Below are 19,209 nucleotides of genomic sequence, written 5' to 3' on the forward strand. Positions count from 1 at the left end.
AACAGGAATTTAGGGGTTTGTGTGATTTTTAGGGAAGTTTATATGGGCGTGCCTTCACCAGATAAAGCGACCAAAATATTATGGGACAAAAGTACTGGGCTGTGTGAATTCAGCTGCTCTGAGCAGGTGGATGACAGATGTGATTCTTGGGACCAAGATTGCAGTTCGCCGCTGTGTTGCAATCACCACACCCTCTACTGCATCTCTCTTCTTATTTGGGGGAACTCCAAGTCACTTAAATAAAAAACCGGTGCAGCAAGGAAATAATCTCTGCCTCAGGAAAACACCACTTCACCAGAGCAACACTGCATTGTGTGTCATATGTCACAGCGAAAATAGAGCACTATCTTTAGTTATATGTCCGTAATTATATTTAGCAAAACATAAAGCTAAATATAACTACAGCATTACTTACAGAGACATATTACCTGATTCAGAAAGACAATATGAAAAACCATTTGTTTTGGGTATGAGAAATGCACGTGTCAGCTTCAGTATTTAATTATTTAGCGTCAGGAGTGTTCTTTTTTAAAGGATATGTTCTCTGTCTTTAAAACAATGCAAAGAAAGAAAGGAGGAAAGAAAAAAATCTCTAAGAACTTGTACTGTAGCACTGAACATGGTTTTAGTTGATTGTTTAAAAGGGATACATTCCCAATTTTGGATGATATCCAGCTTTTGCTACAACGTGGTTTGAATGCACTTATTGTAAGTGGCTTTGGACAAAAGTGTATACCAAATGGATGCAATGTAAGCTACATTTTGTTGCTACTACCGTTCCTCTTGTTCTTCATCTTGTTCTAAATAAAAAAAAACAAAACACAGGAACAAAGGTTCATGCCTGACCAGATGTCTCTGTGTGGCACCTAGCACCATTAACCTCAGCAGTCAACTCAAAGAATTGTAGATGTCTTTGGCTTTTTGTCTGATGATGAACATTTATGAATATGTGACGCACAGAGAAAAGTTCAAAGTATTCTTAAAAAGTTAAGATGTTTCCTGCTGACAAAGCACGTAATCATCCTGAGGCAACAAACCATCAGTTTAAACTAAGTTGGTTACATTTATATGTCTAAAGTTTCGATAAGTGATTGAGCCTGTGATACTGTAGTTGTTTTTTGAAATGGAGTGTGCATACAGTTTATTGTTTCAACAAATAACAATGGACCAAATGTCTGTTTTCATCACGAAAGCGTTTATGTAGCATTTTAGTTACTAATTCAGTAAAAGCTTTAACTCAAAGAGTTTTTTATAAAATGACAGTGTCAGATCTATTACAAGAACAGATATTAAATACTATGTGATGTGTGCTGTTCTATCTGACATAGGCCTATGACATATGCATTTAATGCAATCAGCTAACACACTAGCTGTTGTTTCCTGACACCTAAGTGCTCCTGGTAATGGTTTTAAACTAAATTTTCTTGCTTGACACTGGAACACTACCTCTGTCAACACATATAAGAAAAATAAACTTACTCTTATATGTGTGTTAAATGTCAGTGGATCTCCTTGTTTGCAAAATGCAGTTTTACATGATATATTCATGGAGAGCATGATTTTTTTAAACAAATCATTACATCTAAATTTTGGAACTTCGAATGATTTCTATCACCACTTATTGGACTTTATTTTACATTAACTTTTAGTTTAAGTGCTGAAGACAAAACACACATTATTTTTAATTAAGAAATGGAAATTGTATCATATTCGAATCAGTTCCACAGATTATAAAAACAAGCCCACATTACAAATACAAAAATTGATCCATCTTATAAAAATGAATACGGCATATACCAGGCAGTATAAATACATGAAATACATTGATTTTACACAGAAAAAGAAAAACATTTTTAACCCATAGTGACTGAAACTGAAAAGTGTTTTCATCATATTCCTGCTGTGGTGAAATTTTGCCACATTAATATTCAGGATATTACTTATCACTGTGTAAAACGATCTCTTTAGCATAATTTGCTCAAACTCTTCTGTCACATCACAAAAGAAACTGATATGCCAAGACCAGACTATGTGAATCTTGGTTTCCAGAGTGGAATAGCTGGACCTCTATACTGAATAAATAGTAAAATCACAAGTGGTAGTTTCCCCTTTAGATCCGAATATTGATGAACAAAAGTGAAGAATGTTACAATTATAATTTGTGATTCTGTTGAGTGTGGTTATTGGTTGGAAATACAGGCCTGAATTTACAGTACAATAACTGTGTTAGTCCTCAGTGTGAACTTCTTATTTTACTGTCTTTAGGTGTAGGAGCAAAATTTATATGTCCAGGATTTTAGTCTCAGATGAAACTATTTGGACAGGCCACAATCATTTCTGCCTAAACTGATTTTCACATACTTTGAAAATTTTACAAAAAAGTTAATCATCATTCATCCAGAACACATGAAGGTATAATTAAAAGTTTAAAGGAACAACACAAAGTAAATCTTGTAAAACAAAAACGTTCTTCTTACTTACTCATTTGAGAGCTTAAATATTAATTTGAAGGACCCTCTCAAGCCAACAATGACCCAGTGTCATAAACCCCCTCAGTCATTTCGATAAGTTACTGCATTGGTCATTTTAAGGTAAGTATCATCTTGTCTTGGTTATATTTCTTTTATTTTTGACTCAAGTTTTTACAAGTCTTCAGATTCTAACTTTACTATTGGTTTACGATGTTTCTGACATGGTGGCACTGTTGCTGAGTGTTTCAAATTTAGATTTCATGAGGAATTATCTTTCCTGTGTCTCCACACATGTATATTAGTAGGTTGAGCTTTGCAGAAATTAAAAAAAAAAAAAGAAACTCCAGGGTTTCCAAAAGAGATGCAATGTCCAGTGTTATATTTGTCAGTGATTTGGCCAGGTGAAGTCTATGCAGGGCTGTTTAACAGATTGTTAACACTGATCAAATTGGTTGCTGATGGAGTGGAGTGGATAGGAGGACATGCTATCACCGCAACTGACAGGATTTTCCCAGAATTCTGTGCAGCTCTGGAGACATGAGGAAAGGTTTTTCTGAACTACCATCATTCCTCTCGAAGTCATCACCTGGTTTGCCCGAAACAATGTGTGGATGGATCAAGAGGGAGCATGGGAGAAAAAGCAGGTAGGGATGGATTATGATAAATTTATGAATGGGTATGATGAATATGGAGAGAGTCAATGGTAGAGTTTGAGGACAAATGTCAAATCAAGATATATGGATGGGAAGTAGTACAGCAGGATAGCAGGGTAATTTTAAATGAAGAAAAAACAAAAAGACAATAAGAGTTTAGTGTTTTAAATAGCCACATGTACAAGAGATGATGTAGATATCATGATTAAAGACTTTAGGATGCACTCAAATTTGAGCTCTTACTTGGTTGAAACATCCAACCAAAGCATAAGAAGAAAATGTGTATCAGAAAGATTTAGAAAAGAAAATTCAAGGCATATTAGTACATATTATCAGGATGGATGAACTAGATGTAAAGCACCTCATACTGTTGCTTGTGCACAGTTTCAGTATTGCATATCTGAAAATGGTGCTAGATGTTACTATCTGAAATGCTACACAGTTTACTTTCTCACTATGTTGTATGTTAAATAAAACTGTAAACCCAGTGAACACCAAAATTCCCTAAAGCGTATATTTTATTTGAACTAAAAAACAAATTATTTAAAAAATTACACTTATTACTATTGGTTTAATAAACTTTGTCCCATTATGACCAGTTTTTTTTTTTTAATGCACAGTAGCCCATTATGAAATCAATCTACCTGCATTATTTTATTTTTCATACAAAACAGTACTGTACTAAAAACAGTAATGATGGAATTTTACTTACAGAAACAGAGGAAGAGCGTGTCAACACATATGGCATAGAGGCTGAAGAAACTGTGAGCAATCAGGTAGGCACCTATAAACACAGTCTGATGTGAAAAACATAAAAATTAGAAAAACAACAGAAGGACTGAGGGGTTTCTTTGAAAGTAGATCTGATTACAGATGAGAGGAAACTTAAGACATAAATACTGTGAATTTTCATTAGTTTTGGGTTAACATGCTCCAGAAAAATAAAATAGAACCCAACTACCCATTGTTGACCCAAGTGTTGTTTTTAACAATATGTCTTAACAATGCAATGAACTGTATATATTTTATGTATTTTATGGCTTTCCTTGTATTCCATTATTTGCATGACCAGTTCATTGCGTATCATCTACCTTTGTCTAGTAATCTACAGGAATATAAATTATATACCAATATAATTTTCCTATAATTTTAGACAAAGGTAGATGATGTACAGATTGAGGGTGTCTCTCTGACCTAGTAAGTACCTAGTATATTGTCCTTTGTTTTGTTTGTGTGTGTGTGTGTGTGTGTGTGTGTGTGTGTGTGTGTGTGTGAGAGAGAGAGAGAGAGAGAGAGACTCTGACCAGTAGGGGAATCCAGTAGTAGTTGAGATTGGGCACTTCTTCTTGGATAACAGGGATCTTCCTAGTGAAGAAGAAGAATGCAAACACACCTGTAACAGACACACACATACGGAGTGAGACACTGTCTTGCTGCCTACATGTATTCTCTGACTATTATACTGTTATAATTTTCTGAAACATAGAGTTATATTTCAAAATAAGTTGAAGGTATAACACATCATCATTGGAAATTGTAATTTGAACATAAACATGAGAGTGGAACGACTGATGTAAGACTTAAGCTTTGCATTGTAACTTACCCACTCCTCCTGCTATTAGCACTTTGCCCAGAAACAACAGAAAGTCTGTCACACTATCCAGAACTGCAACCCTATAGAGACAGATAGTTCAGTGCCAATGTGCTGCTTATATTCGCAACCAGAGAAAATCGTAACTTGCCCTGATTGACTGGCTAAATGCCAGCCAAATTATGTGGTTCTCTAAAAACCATGTCTTTGGAGCCTGTTAGAAGACATTGCTTGTGTTGATTATCTCAAGTCACACATAGGAAGTATGTTCACAGGGGATTAATTATCATAACCGGCCTCGCCTATAGAGACTGAAGTAAATTCACAAAAATGTATCCAGACAAAAATTCCAGGAAACCGCTTTCAAAAGGCCCAGAGAGAATAAGTGGAAAACTGAATTGATCTGAAAATGATTGAGCCTCCTTACCTGACAACATTTCTCATTAGTAGGAAGAAGGCTTCTCTGGCTGAAGTGCAGAAATTCTTACCATAGACTGCCATCTGATGGAGAAGAGACAAAACACAACAAGTTGTTGAGTTGTTGATGACAAAATGAACAGTGGATAGCTAGTATTCACACTACTAATGCTAAAAAGTACTACTTTAACCAGCTCACCATGATATATGCATTATGGTTCATGTAGCGTATGAATTTCTCCAAACACGAGAAACAGCATTTCAGACAGCATATAATGAACCTGGACAGGCTGTTGTCAGCACCTACATGGAAAAACAATTACAAGAGCCATATAGTGAAAAGTGGTAGCAATTACAGTAGTAGTAAGATAGTAAGGAGAAATTGTATATATGTGTTATACTGTGTTATAGTGTTTGTGTGTGTGTGTGTGTGTGTGTGTGTGTGTGTGTGTGTGTGTGTGTGTGTGTGTGTGTATGTGTGATGTAAACCTTTTAGTTTCTGCTCGAGGTATTCCAGTATGATCCGCAGAAGCTGGACAACTGAAAGAATTAGAGCTCCAAATGCCAAAGACCCTGTGTGATACCTGGAAATAGACCGAGGAAGTACATTGTTACACACAAGACTCTCTGTTCTGTACGTTCTGTATTTCCAACTTCCAACTAATTTTGCACGTTTGGTTGTCAGATTATGTCCTCACCTTATAGCCCTACTGAATGATGAAAAGAGTGGACATGGTGGAATATCTTGAGGCTTCCTCTTGGCCCAATAGTAGCTAGCAAACGTCCCAGCCAGGGTGCACTGCTCAAGGGCCAAGCTGAAGTTGACCAGCCAGAGGAAGACCAGTAGATTGGACAGCTGCAATAGGAAGAGGTAGCGGTAGTAGTACGTCTCCCCACCATAGAAGGCAAACAGACACTGAGAACCCAGGCAAAACACTGATCTGGAGATGTTGGTTCTGTTGAAGGTCTGACAGATTCATGAGGGGGAGAGCAGAGGAGAGTTATGAGAGTTACTATGTCTTTAAGTAGGACTGTGCAGTTTGTGCAATAATATTATTTATAAAGTGTACAAATTGAGGTTGTGTGTTATGTTAATGTGAAAGATTGCACAACACATATTATAAATACTACAAATTGATTTGTCCTTTCTTCTCTCTTTCACTCTATCTGTTTTATTCACTAAAGAAAAATGTAATGCATTTCATCACAGTTCTCATTGTCAAAGGTTACTTTTCATTTGCTTTTAGTCTCATTTTCATTGTGACAAATAGTTAATTGGTGAATATTTTTCATTGTAGTTTTTGTTGATGAAATGAACACTGGTCTGAACCCCCATCACACTTTTTCAGTACCAGGCTGTATCCAACAATTTTTGTCATTTTCCAATCACATTCACATAGCATTTTTCCAGGTGTCTCTATGTGTGGAGGTGGGCAGGGTTTAACTTTTCTCTCAAGCTCTCTTTTTATATTTTTATTATTTCTCTCACTTTTTGTGTGAAAAACCAATTGCAACACCTTTGAATTCCTTGTGAAGAAAAACTGTCTGAAAATGTGCCATTATACCCTTTTGTATATTTCACTGTGTCTTCCCCCTCTTTCTTTTTGAAGTAAACTCTTTCTGTGCCCAGCTGTCTCTGGATGCAGCACTCGTTTAATGCTGCACTATAGGGTTCGATTCAAGTTTGGACATTTCCTAAATATGTCGTATGACTTTGTCATGACTACATAAAGCAGAATAATAAAGAAATTAATTTGAGGACAATATACTGTACTTCAGGATTGCAAGTACTGTTGGCATAGGGGCAGCTCACATCAGGAGACATCACTTTGTAGATGGCTTCTCCGGAGGATGCAAGGTAACTGGTTTCAAAGTGCTGATTAAAGACATAACTAACAAGCTGGTGAGGAATACAGAAAAATCCATCTTTTAACACGAACATGATTTCTACAAATGAATCCCTAAGCTCTGAACTAAAAAAATATAAAATGTAGAATGCTTTTCTCTTCTCATTTTCTGCCTGTTGTTGCTTGTGACCACTCTGAAGGATACACGGCAGTAACTGCCCAGTAGGAGATGCAAATAGTCAACAAGAGAAAGGTGATGACTGGAAATAATAGCGTGGACATGATGTGACCAATGGCTCTGCAACAAAGAAATCATAAGGCCAGGACTATCATTATACAGTATATTTTCAAAAATACCTAATAATTTTGAAGGACAATCACACATCTAGTTTTTTGCGATTTCCCTGTGTTGTTTGCTCTTTTGCTGTCTTCAGAGTCATACTTGCTAGCCTCTCTGAGCAGGGCGATAGCCACTTGGACTCTTCTCCTTAAGAAGATCAATATCACCAAGATGGAAGCTTCTGTCACTCCCAGAGACATCACTGACAAACACAAACAACAGACAGTTTGGTGGTGGTGGTAAATGTATGCTTTAGTCCCATTAAAATCAAAAAGTGACATTGTTGACTGATATTAAAAATCATATTGAAAACAAAATGTTAAAATATTCAATTCTTATTTGAGCAATTTCTGTTTTTTTTGTACTGCTTAACAGTGCCTCTCTGCAGGAAGTCCTATCCAACATGTTGTTTGAATTGGAAATGTGTTGGAAGGTAGGTAGGAAGATACCTTCAAAATGTAATTTCTTGTATAACAGTTTCAGGTGATTAGATTGATACAAAAGTGCTACTCTGTTCCTATATTGATAGGACATTGCTGCACTATCCATCAAAGAGAGACCACATACAAGTCCTGTTAGGTACTTTGATGTAAGAGGGTTCTTCTTAAAAATTGTACCTAAGAGAAGTGAAGTTGCTCTTAACTTTAAACTTAAATAGGGAGATCTTAATTTAAGAACACTGGCACTAAATATCCAAAGAAGAATCTGGATTCTAATGACTTACAGATTCCCCTGTGAAATTTGACTAAACAGACAAACTTACATAATACGATCCATGTCTGTCTGAGATGTAGATAGACCTGTAGGTCAGTCTGAAGGCCGACTTCTGCAATGGTAACATCAGAGCCTGGTCTGTGTCTGAGCTGGGACCACTCCATGGAGCAGTACCACATACCTGTACACACATACACATTCAATGAAACTGAAAAATGCTAATAGGAGGTTTTGGAAACATCTTCACTACTTCTTTCCATTATGTCTTTGATCATCTCGTTGACATAACTGAGTTGACCATTTTTTTTTCAAATATGTGCTGTCACCGCCAGTGCATCACAGCAGTAGAGCTAAGCTTTTCAGGTAGAAATCCCTAAAAACAATGTTAAGACCTGAATACGCACCATATGCCAGCAGCAGTACGACAGTGATGATGGTAGTCCACAGCAGCAACCCAGCTGTGAATCTCAACAGCAGGATGAAGACCAGGCTAACGGCCAAGGATATCAGCAGACCCCTTTCAGTGTTTTAAAAAGTACAGGGAAAAACAAACAAATAATCATGCACTTTAAAGCAAGCCTATGTAACCTTTGCTAAACAACTACTGTGGTCACAAGCAGTTATTACAGGATAATGGTAATTGCTAAAATGTAGTGTGATAGTAGCACAAGTAGAGAATAGGGGTGTAACACAAAGCTATTACCTGTATCTGCATCTGTACCTGTCAGCCTCACAATAGCCTAATATTTGAATTTGTATTTAAACTGTAAGTGGCCTATATCAGGTGGGCTGAGAAGTTTCTGTGATAAATTGGTTTACATTCCCATTTCTACTCTCCTTACACACACATATATACATGTATATATATAAATGTTCAGAAAATGCACAAAATAACAAAATTCGTACTTCCAAAAAACTTTTGTGTTTTTAAATGTAAAGTGTCATTTTAAGGATTCAGTTATGCTTTATATATTAAAAAGATAATCAAATCAAATAAAAACTAGAAAAAAAAATCCTTTTAAAGTTACAATATACAAGATCTGGAAATCAAGCTAGTGCTAGCCTAATAGATTAGTGTTAGTAGTGAACAATTTGTACTAAAGAGAAAAATCTTTTGCGTATATGAACTGAACTGAGTCACTTCCTAAAACAATCCGTTCACTTCTTACTTACAACTCTCAGTCAGTTTTGAGTGAACGTGGAGGGATACACTTGCTCACTGAGTGAGTGCCTCAAGTCACTGATGCGTTCAATGACAATTCAATGATTCGTTCAGCACACTCACTCAACCCACTCCCTGGGAGTGAATGCATTCATTTGCAGAGATACACTCACTGAGTGAATGATTCAGTAATTCATTCACTTAACATACTACACAGTGAATGTGAGCAGCCAGAATTAGTTAAATAGACTTAAAGTAAAATATCAATAATTATAAACAGAGTTTGGTGTGTACTTCCGGTTCCAGAAGCTGGGGACCATGGGGATCTGGACACGCCTTTTTTTCCTTTCCTGTATATATACTTCCTGTATAAATACAGGGAGGAAGATCATGTTCATGGTAGTTATATATTGTTTTTATCTTATATAGTTTATAGTATTTCTGTAATATATGTTTCATTATGTTCCAAAAAGTACGATAATCAAGTGTCATTTCTTGTCATTATTTGTGCAGCATGTAAACAGATAATTAAATGTGTACCGTTGTGCACATCGAGGGTGCTGGTGGGATGCTGGTTGATGCAGCCGACCAATGGACACTATGTGAACAAGTAAGATGATATTACCTCTGTGTAGCAACGGACATGACGTTTGTATCACTTCGTGTATGCAGTATGTGGCACTAGAGAACAGGTAGTATTACATGGTTCTGAATTTGCATGAATGTCAGATAAAGAACCAATGACTTATACATCACTTACTGTGTCGACCTGTTGCATATTTGCATTGTGCATGAAGGCAGGCATGTGCAGAGATAGACCCTAAAATGGGCTTGAGCCCCCGTCTCTTGACCTTGGACTTGACAAGCTTCACAATTATCAAGGTCTTAAAGCTTTTCTGATCTAATGTGATCTGGTCAACTTGCTAGGACAAGTACATGAAAGTATAACACGTCATTTTGTGTTGCCAATAGGTGGCGCTATGACTATGGTTGAATATTGGCATGTAGATGTCTTCAGGCCGAGACTCTTATCAAACGTGAAGTTTGGGGTAGATTTAACAATGTATATTTGAGTAACAACTTCCTGTTTCATAGTGAAACATTGAAATTCACCACGCCACCATGACAACACCATTCAATGAAAACTCACAATCATCACAATAAAGCCTCATCGAGGTCTTGAGACTTTTCTGACCAAATTTGAGGTGGAACTGCTCAACCTGCTAGGAGTAGTACATCAAAGTATTCTATACTTTGATGTACTGTTTAACTTTCATTTCAGTGTCAGTGGGTGGGGCCATGCCACTATGGACACGCCGTTCAATAAAAACTAAAAAAGTTTTGCAATTTACCATTGCAAATGCCTCTACATTAGACTGACCAATTATGATGTTGATGTGATTATTTCTCTAGGAGGAGTTTGTTAAAGCACTTTGTCTGTAAATGGCAATAAAGGTGCCAAAATTGCACAGTAAATTCAAAATGGCTAACTTCTTGTTGGGTTTAGGATATGAAGCGAGGAGCTATTTGTAACTCTTGGGGTGTTACATGTGCGAGGGCTGGTTCATTAAAATTTTGTAAGCGGTGCTGTTGAGCTATTTTGCCACACCAAATCCTGAGACCCATATCAGATATCAATTTCTGCTACTTCTGACACGTGTACCAGGTTTTGTGAGTTTTTGAGCATCCCTACACCCTCAACAACAACGTCCTCTTTCATGGTGAAACATTGAAATTTGCTGTGCAAAACCGTTTGATGAAAAGTTTTCACAATAAAAGCATCATCAAGCTTTTTGAAGATTTGAAGATAACATTTGAGGTTGATGTGGTCAACAGATTAGGAGGAGTACATCAAAGTCTCAAATATTTCCTTTCCTGTTGCCAGTAGGTGGTGCTATGACTATATCTGAATATTGGTATGTAGATGTCTTCAGGCCGGAAGGCCTATCATACATGTGAAGTTAGGGGCGGATTGGATAACATGTATTTGAGATATAACAACTTCCTGTTTCATGGCTAATTTGCCATGCCATAGACACACTGTTCAACAAAAACTCAAAAGCCTTGAAATTTAGCATCGCCAAAGTCTTTAGATTGCACTGACCAAATCTGAAGTTGATCTGATCAATTCTCTAGGAGGAGTTTGTTAATGTACAATGCCTGTAAATGCAAAAACTGTGCCAAAATCGCACAGTAAATTCAAAATGGCCGACTTCCTGTTTGGTTTAGGGACTGGCTCCAAGAGACTTTTTAGTAAGTCTTGGGATGTTACATGTGGCTGCCAAATTTCGTACATGTAGGTGAAATGTAACATGAGAGGTACTTTGTTGAAATTTTGAGAGGAAGTAGCATCGTCTTCAAGCCATCAAGCTACACCCATATCAGATATCAATTTCCACCACTTCTGATGCATTGACCTGGTTTGTGAATTTTTGAGCTTCCCTAGCACCCCAACAGCAACTTTCTTTTTCATAGCAAAACATTGAAATTCACCGCATCACAAACGAAATGAACTTTGGTGAAAAGTCAGTATTTTCACAATAAAGCATCCTCAAGGTCTTGTGGATTCTTGGACCATTTTTGAGGTAGATGTGGCCAACCCACTAGGAGGAGTAAATTAAAGTATAAAACATGTCATTTCCTGTTACCAGTAGGTGGTGCTTGACTAAAACTGAATATTGACATGTACATGTCTTCAGGCTTATCACACGTGAAGTTTGGGATGGATTGGATAATGTATGTGAGTTATGTCAACTTCGTCTTTCATGACAAAACATCAAAATTCACCATGCCGCCATGAATACGAATGAAAACTGAAAAGCTTCGCGATTTTAATAGTGCAGTTCTTTAGTTCTTAACATCTTTAGATTGTTGTGATCAGATTTGTAATCGATCTGATCAGTTCTCTAGGAGGAATTTGTTAAAGTACAACGCTTGTAAATGGCAAAAACTGTGCCAAGATTGCACAGTAAATTCAAAGTGGCTGGGTTTAGGTTTTTTTTGGCTCCACTGTACACACATACACCTGCTTTTCTTGTTTGCTGTAGTATTAACTTGCTGTTACCATGATAACCATTAGTGTTGCCATATCGACTAGGAGTGAAATCTTAAGGATTACAACTTTAACCTGTTGCAAGCCTGATTTAATGGACTGAATTTTAACCCTTATTGGACTATGAAGTATAATAATTAATCGAGTAAATTTATTGTGGGTGTTAGTCAGAGGCAAAGTGACAAAGCAAGTGATGGTACTTAGAAAGTGATACTTGGAAACTTAAAAAAAAACTTTGCTAGGATAGCAGACATAAGAAGAACTGCTTCTGATACTGTAAATGTACAAGTATTAGCCTCAGTCTATTAGATATTTAGTGGGAACTAAATATATTTTAGACAAGATTAGATATTGGGGTTTTACACAAATGCTGTTTTTCTGTGTGTTGTTCATGTAGTTACATGAGTATCCATGCCCAAGACTTGGCAAAATCTTCCATTATCTTCAGGCCAATGTCCTTAGTGTCCACTAATCTGGTTATACCCCTGCATGGAGGAGAGAGAAAGGAGTGTTAATATTCAAACAACGGTTGAAATCGACTAGAAATGAAAATGGTCTTGAACAGAGAGGGAAGACAGCGGCTGGTAGCATCAAAGTTATATCAAAGACAAACACATTAAAAAGATACAGAGAAATGCCATGTTTTCAGGGTTTGTGTACAAGCTGGATGCTAACGCTCACGTTCCAGGTGAGCTATTTTTTTTTAGCAAAATATTAAAAAAATATATATGTAAAAGAAGAAGATACAGTACTTGGCAGCATGTTGGAGTTCAGTAAAACTGTGTGGCATTTCCAGAGCATCATTAAACCTGGTTCTGTTAGCTACAGTCACAGTCCCATTCAGAGTGATGAAGTCTGGTAGACATCTCTGGAGAACTGACATACATGCACACACACAGAGAAATTCTTATAATATTCAATATGAGTGCATTATAATTAAAAATGTCAAAGTGAGAGCGACTGGCAATTTTGAGAACATATACTACTACACCATTGCACTGTAAGCATTGTTGTATTACACTGTCTAGCTTCCTATTGTTTAATTATTTTCAGGAGAAAAACTCAGAACGGAGAGTTTTCCTGTGAAACTGGAAATACTTAAGCTGTTTAGCAATTCCATCGATTATATAAATACAATTTATCATAATAATTTATAAGAATAAATATGTATATGAGTGTGCAGAAGGACAGGATATTTTAAGGATTTTGGTCTGCAGGAAACATCTAATTTTGTCAAATGAGGACTCATATTACCTACTTTTAAATTGAAAGACTGACATAGAAATTTTGCTTTAGTTTAGGGAGAAAGAGGTCTCTAAATCCTTACATGGTTTACTAGGTAGGATCATGGAGGGACAGTCCTCATCTCGTAGAACCTGAGATACTGGCTGGAAGAAACAGAGGAGAGACAGGAGGGTTAGAATAATAATATGTATATGTGTTCTGGTACTTTGGTCTGTGTGACGGTAAACAAAAACATCCCAATGAGGCCACTTTTGTCAGTCTGAACTTTGAAAAAGGAGAGATTTAGGCTGATTACATCATCAGCACTCCAAGTTTTGGCTATACATTGATATTCTGTCCATCCAAAATTTTAAACAGGATCCACTTTGACTCCTACAATTACTGTACTCTATGCTGTACATTACAGTTTTTTATATGTACATGTTTTTAAATAATAGATGTGTCATGTATCTCAATTGGTACCTTGTCTGGGTTATTAAATCCAGGTTTACAGAACTGTTTATAATATTCCCAGTAACTCTTGCTGAGTTTGTGTTGCAGCTGCATCTCACTGTAGGTGGCAAACTTATCTGGGCACTGTGACACACACATCTGGAAGAAAATCAACACAGACAGAATTTGCTAACTTATTTCGGGAAGATTTCTTCTACTGTTATGGACATATAGATCACACTGATACTTTATCAATGCCAATGCAAATTTGCACACAGCTAGTAAACATCATGCTGCTTTCAGAAACAAGTACTTTTTGTGTTTCATTGCAATCTTGAAGTGAATGAGCGCTAGACACTATGTGCCACTTTTTGCCAGTGTAAGCCTTGGTACATTCAGTACAGCACTCTGTCCCAGTTTAATACTCTTTATGTTAAACTGACATGATAAATCATTGTAGCAGATGTGATAAACTGATGCTGTTTAACTCAGCAGATATACATCATTATTTGTTGATTGAGTACCTGAGTTGTGGGGCACTGTAGGTTGATGAGTATAGCTGGGTTGGTACATTTTACGATGTTGAAGTAGAAAAGGATGGGTTTCTTCCTGCAAAAAGTGTTAATCTTAAATTACAGACATGCAGTATATCATCAGTCTGTGACGTTCAACAAGTCCGGAGTTATTTTGCAGTTAAATAATGTCACTTTTCTTTGTCTGCGAACAATATCTGCTGCCTTCCCTTAGTGATTTCATCCATATCCTAGAATACTTTTGAGCAATCTCTAGAGAAGAGAGAAGAGATTGTTGCTTTGCAGGGTATAAGCACATATAAACATGGTTGGCTGACCTCCTGGTTTGTAAAAATCTAGACATGTTTGTGGTCTCTGTTGTACTGTTAACCGAAATACTTGCTGGTGGCTCAGCTTCACAACCTGTGTTTGCACTGGTAATCCTGAAGTTTCTAAAAAATAATGCAAACTGAGTGCAGCACTACCTCAATTTGATGGAATTGTGCAGTCAAAAAAAAAACAAACCAAAAAAAATTAAACAAAACTTTGAGTCTTGGGTTTAAGTAGATCACTAATTGTAACAATTGTTTGTCTTCACTGAGGTGTTGGAGCAAGCAGGTACAACTTCCTGATGACATTGCCTGTTTGTTTTTTTTTACACTAAATTTAAACAAACCTAGGTGAGAATATAATGTGAAGATCAAGAGATTGAAAGGTAGCAACATATCTTGTGACTAAACTGCAGCCTGACCCTACTGTGAGTGTAAAAACTGGAATATCTACATGGGAAAAAAAGTATACCATAGATGTATGTAATATAAAAATTTATCATGACCTGCTATCACACTATGCTGCACCCACATCTGAATACACTATCTATATTAGGCCAGTTATCTAAAGCAATAAGAAAAATATACCAGAATAATAGACTAGAAAACAACAAGGCATAGTTATGTTTTTGTTTTATGACTAGAACAACATTGAAAAAGATTCTACTTTTAATATTATAAAGGCCTACTATAGGCATTAAATAATATAAGTTATTATTATATTAAGAGAGACTTCCATTTTCAAAAGTAACTATAGCAAGTTCTGTAAAACTCTTTCCAAGACTTTATTATTTATTTTTTATTATGTAGAATTCAGTCTTCTTGCATTTTAGTGGTTAGAGCTGGTCTTGTAATTGTGTCAGTGTTAGATTATTAAAACAATGGGAAGATAGCTACTGTAGTTTGGCTGCTGATTTGGCAAGTTTATCAACCTGGTCAACAGCTGAAGCAGCAGCAGTTGCTTTTTACACACCATTATTGCTCATCGAGACAGTTAAAGTAATTTTAAAACCCTGATTGCCTGATGACTGCAGTCCAAACACAGAGACATAAAACACATATTTTTAGACCCTGTGTGACTTACACTTTCTGAGGATATCATTATCTCTGATGTCCAATGCAAATAAACATCCATTAACCCACTTAGGAATTAGAAAAAAAGAAACTACTCAAAACCCCAGAACTTGCCTAAGAATCATCACGTTTTCAGGTTTTCTTACCAACTATCACTATCCAGGGATAGGTTTTTGTAGTGATAGTTGTTTGTACAGTAATGGGTGAGTGGATGCCCACATTGTTAGACTTTGAAAGCCCTTGACCTATAGAATCAAGATGAATCCAAGTTTGAAAAAAAAAAAAACAGCGTTTTGTTCTTAAATGTCATTGGGCTCCTCTGCTATGCCACTTATTGTATTTATGATGTTAATATTTTAAAATAAAGAGCTAAACTCTTCAACATGCAGCAACAAGGAATCACCTGTAAATGGCAATGCAAACAAAAGAAACATACTGTACTGCTTCTTCAGTTTTTAGTTTTCTTTGTCTGCATCTCTAGGACACATATCACACTTAATCTGCTGAAGCTGACAGACACACACCCTTATCACTCTCCTGCAGCTTGACAACAAGATGGATTCATTTATCACTATAGTTGCATCATTTCACGAGGAGAAGTTTCTTTTTGGACCAGTCACATGAAGAATCAGATGGTATCAGCAATAATGCTTTGCTTCAGATTCAACAATTGAAGAGCCAATTGTTGACAAGAGACAAGGAGTATGAGTATTACATTAAAACTGCAAACTACTTGTACTGCTATAATTTCAGTTTTCCTCCCATATGGGGTTTGTAAGCAAGTACTGTGGCCCGAATACATCCAAACAGCTTAATGAGGTTTGCCTCATATCAAAGACACATTCAAATGCAGCAAAGAAATGCAGCCTTGTTTTCATAGAACTTGGGAAACAGAATTAGTATGTTAGCAGCAGCCTTTGGTATTCCTGTAATTTGCTAAAAGGAGCCTGGAAGGTTATTAACGGAGATACAGATAAATGTAAGTTATATGGATTTACCTGCTACACTATTTGGCCACTTGACGACCACTTTGTGCAGGTTATTTTGGGAGGAGGCACAGGCTCACTCAGACCATCAGGCCCACTGAAAGACCCAACATCCCAGAATAACCAAGCGTGATAGTTCTTTTTTCAACCTTCAGAATAATCTTGAAGTAAAACCATTCTAACAGCTTTAAAAAAAAAGACCAATTCCATACCAACCCACGTTGGGCCTCTCAGTTCACGTCATGGATTTTCTTGAAGAAAATCATGTAAAAACATCTATTAAATTCATGAGACCTTGCAAAATCATATAGCTTTGCTCCAAATACTTTTTTAGTTATGAATTTTTGAAATTTGGCCCTTGGAGCAAAATTCTAACATTTCACCAATTCGTTGTAGGCCTCACCAATTGCTTATTTTTTACTGGATTGGGTTGAAATTTGTACTGAACACTCAAGAAACCTCACCCAAAATTTGGTTGCAAGAAATTGAATACTAGTGGAGATATTGATTCTTGAAAATGAAAGATTTTTCCTTTGGGTAAAAAGTTAATTTGATTACTGTAAAACATTCAACAACTATTTGCATAAATACAAGTTGCAAATTATCCTTAGGGTTTCTTTGACAAGTTCTGAATTCCATCTACAGTATATGCACTATTGATGCTAAGTTATTTGTTCCAGGGGCCAGGGATTAGAATTAAATTATTTGTTATATTATAATGCTATATGACAGTTAGGCTATGAAATAAAGTGCTTTAACATTTCTGAGGCTTCAGCAGTTCGAATTATGTAAGTCAAGTGGGTTTCTGTTCTCTCAGCACCGTCCCACACTGACATTAACCACATGATGAAGTTACAAGGTTTTCTTCCTATAGTTCCTCTTCAACAAACATTTAGTTATCAGCATTTATCATATATGATGTTGTGAATTCTGGGGACAGTTTCCACCACATGTTCACTACAACTAGTACGGCTTTCACCTCTACTGTTACAACTACTATTGCTAGTATTAGTAACTACTACTACTAACGCAAATTTTTCACCTATAATTCAAGATCAGCCAGTACCTGTGGTCCATCTCTGATGGAATGGAGCTTCCTCTCTGGCCCCAGCTGATCTATACTTGTTGTTTTTCAAAAGTTTGTGAAACCTGCATTAAAACCTCACCCTGCTCTAACTAGTGAGGTAGTCTATTTACCGAAATATCACAACACAATTATACTAAATAACTACAAAAGCATTAGGTTTACAACACGTTTCATACACAATTCTGTTAACACATAAAATAAAATTACCCAATAACATGCTCATGTTTCAACATTTTAAAGTAAGTGTGCAACATAACAAAGACTCTCTTGTGTCTTGAGTTACTACATGTGAAAACTGTTTAATGAGTCTGGTTTTAATGGCTTTTAGTGTTCTGTGACCTCATGCATGCTGTTTCATAGACTTTGCTTTTCTGGAACCCCAGACCAACAAAGGGATCCGGTGTATTTAGTGTAATAAGAGTGACTTACGCATTAGAAGTTCCCTTCTGACCACAGAACTGGCCGTAGCTGTCTGTTGGATGGAGCACCTTCCTAGGGTCCCCATGTAACCAGGCTGGACGGAGGGATAGACAAGAATGACAGATGGACATACAAGAGACATCATTTAACGGAGAAACAGGAGCAGATAGACTGCATCCTATAAGCGTAGTACAGTGCATACAGTAGGTTTAGAACTGGTTATTTCAATTATAATATAATAACATTATAATAACAATAATATATTATAACTTTCTGATAACTTAATATTATTTATTTAATTTGAAATTTATCAAAATTGATCATTTTAATGCTATTTAAATTCAGCACAAAATACCTAACTATTTTTAGCATTACTCTAAAGGTAGAAAAACAATTCCTTCTCAGCCTTCATCTATCCAACTCTGTCAAATGCTATTGTACAACACTGTCTTCGCACAACACAACAGATAGGGACTAAGACATTGACTAACCATGAGAGAATGTGTGTGTTTGTGTGTATGTGTGTGTGTGTGTGTGTGTGTGTGTGTGTGTGTGCGTGTGTATGACATCAACTCAAAATGTAAAGTGAAAAATCAAATGTGCATTGAGCGATTTTAAAGAGATAAGCTGTTTCATGAAGATACTGGTACTCATGTTGTTGCTAAACAGTTTCAATTTTTTTTTTCATATTTTCTGTAAAGGAAGATGTTTTCAAAAAACGAACCAATAAATGTTGGTTTCTTCCTAACCTGCTCATCCAGCATCTTTGCATTTTACAGACAATTTAGTACCTTCTCATCACTGAAACATTCATTCATATACAGTACAGTAAAATTGGTTGATGTTGTTAATGGTAGTGGGATGTAGCAGACATAGG

The 19,209-nt window shown here is 36.4% G+C and overlaps 1 protein-coding gene across 1 annotated transcript in view; it reads right to left on the reverse strand.

The window, feature by feature from the left end:
* Positions 1-2,802: 2,802 nt before the first annotated feature.
* Positions 2,803-19,209, reverse strand: part of LOC120798900 (choline transporter-like protein 5-A) — a 51,531-nt gene continuing 35,124 nt past the window's right edge. Inside the window, exons 4-22 of the mRNA XM_040143692.1 lie at positions 18,342-18,426; positions 14,449-14,533; positions 13,955-14,083; positions 13,575-13,635; positions 13,000-13,123; positions 12,649-12,732; positions 8,438-8,550; positions 8,083-8,214; positions 7,422-7,521; positions 7,185-7,277; positions 6,907-6,994; positions 5,831-6,099; positions 5,622-5,716; positions 5,332-5,435; positions 5,143-5,216; positions 4,728-4,798; positions 4,429-4,517; positions 3,837-3,921; positions 2,803-3,057 (exon numbers count right to left, since the gene is read on the reverse strand). Of these exons, the coding sequence (XP_039999626.1) occupies positions 2,960-3,057; positions 3,837-3,921; positions 4,429-4,517; positions 4,728-4,798; positions 5,143-5,216; positions 5,332-5,435; positions 5,622-5,716; positions 5,831-6,099; positions 6,907-6,994; positions 7,185-7,277; positions 7,422-7,521; positions 8,083-8,214; positions 8,438-8,550; positions 12,649-12,732; positions 13,000-13,123; positions 13,575-13,635; positions 13,955-14,083; positions 14,449-14,533; positions 18,342-18,426 (1,979 nt within the window). The 3' untranslated portion in view covers positions 2,803-2,959. The remainder of the gene's footprint in view (positions 3,058-3,836; positions 3,922-4,428; positions 4,518-4,727; positions 4,799-5,142; positions 5,217-5,331; positions 5,436-5,621; positions 5,717-5,830; positions 6,100-6,906; positions 6,995-7,184; positions 7,278-7,421; positions 7,522-8,082; positions 8,215-8,437; positions 8,551-12,648; positions 12,733-12,999; positions 13,124-13,574; positions 13,636-13,954; positions 14,084-14,448; positions 14,534-18,341; positions 18,427-19,209) is intronic.

This window comes from Xiphias gladius, chromosome 14 (assembly GCF_016859285.1).
Source record: "Xiphias gladius isolate SHS-SW01 ecotype Sanya breed wild chromosome 14, ASM1685928v1, whole genome shotgun sequence".
Classification (NCBI taxonomy): Eukaryota; Metazoa; Chordata; class Actinopteri; order Istiophoriformes; family Xiphiidae; genus Xiphias; species Xiphias gladius.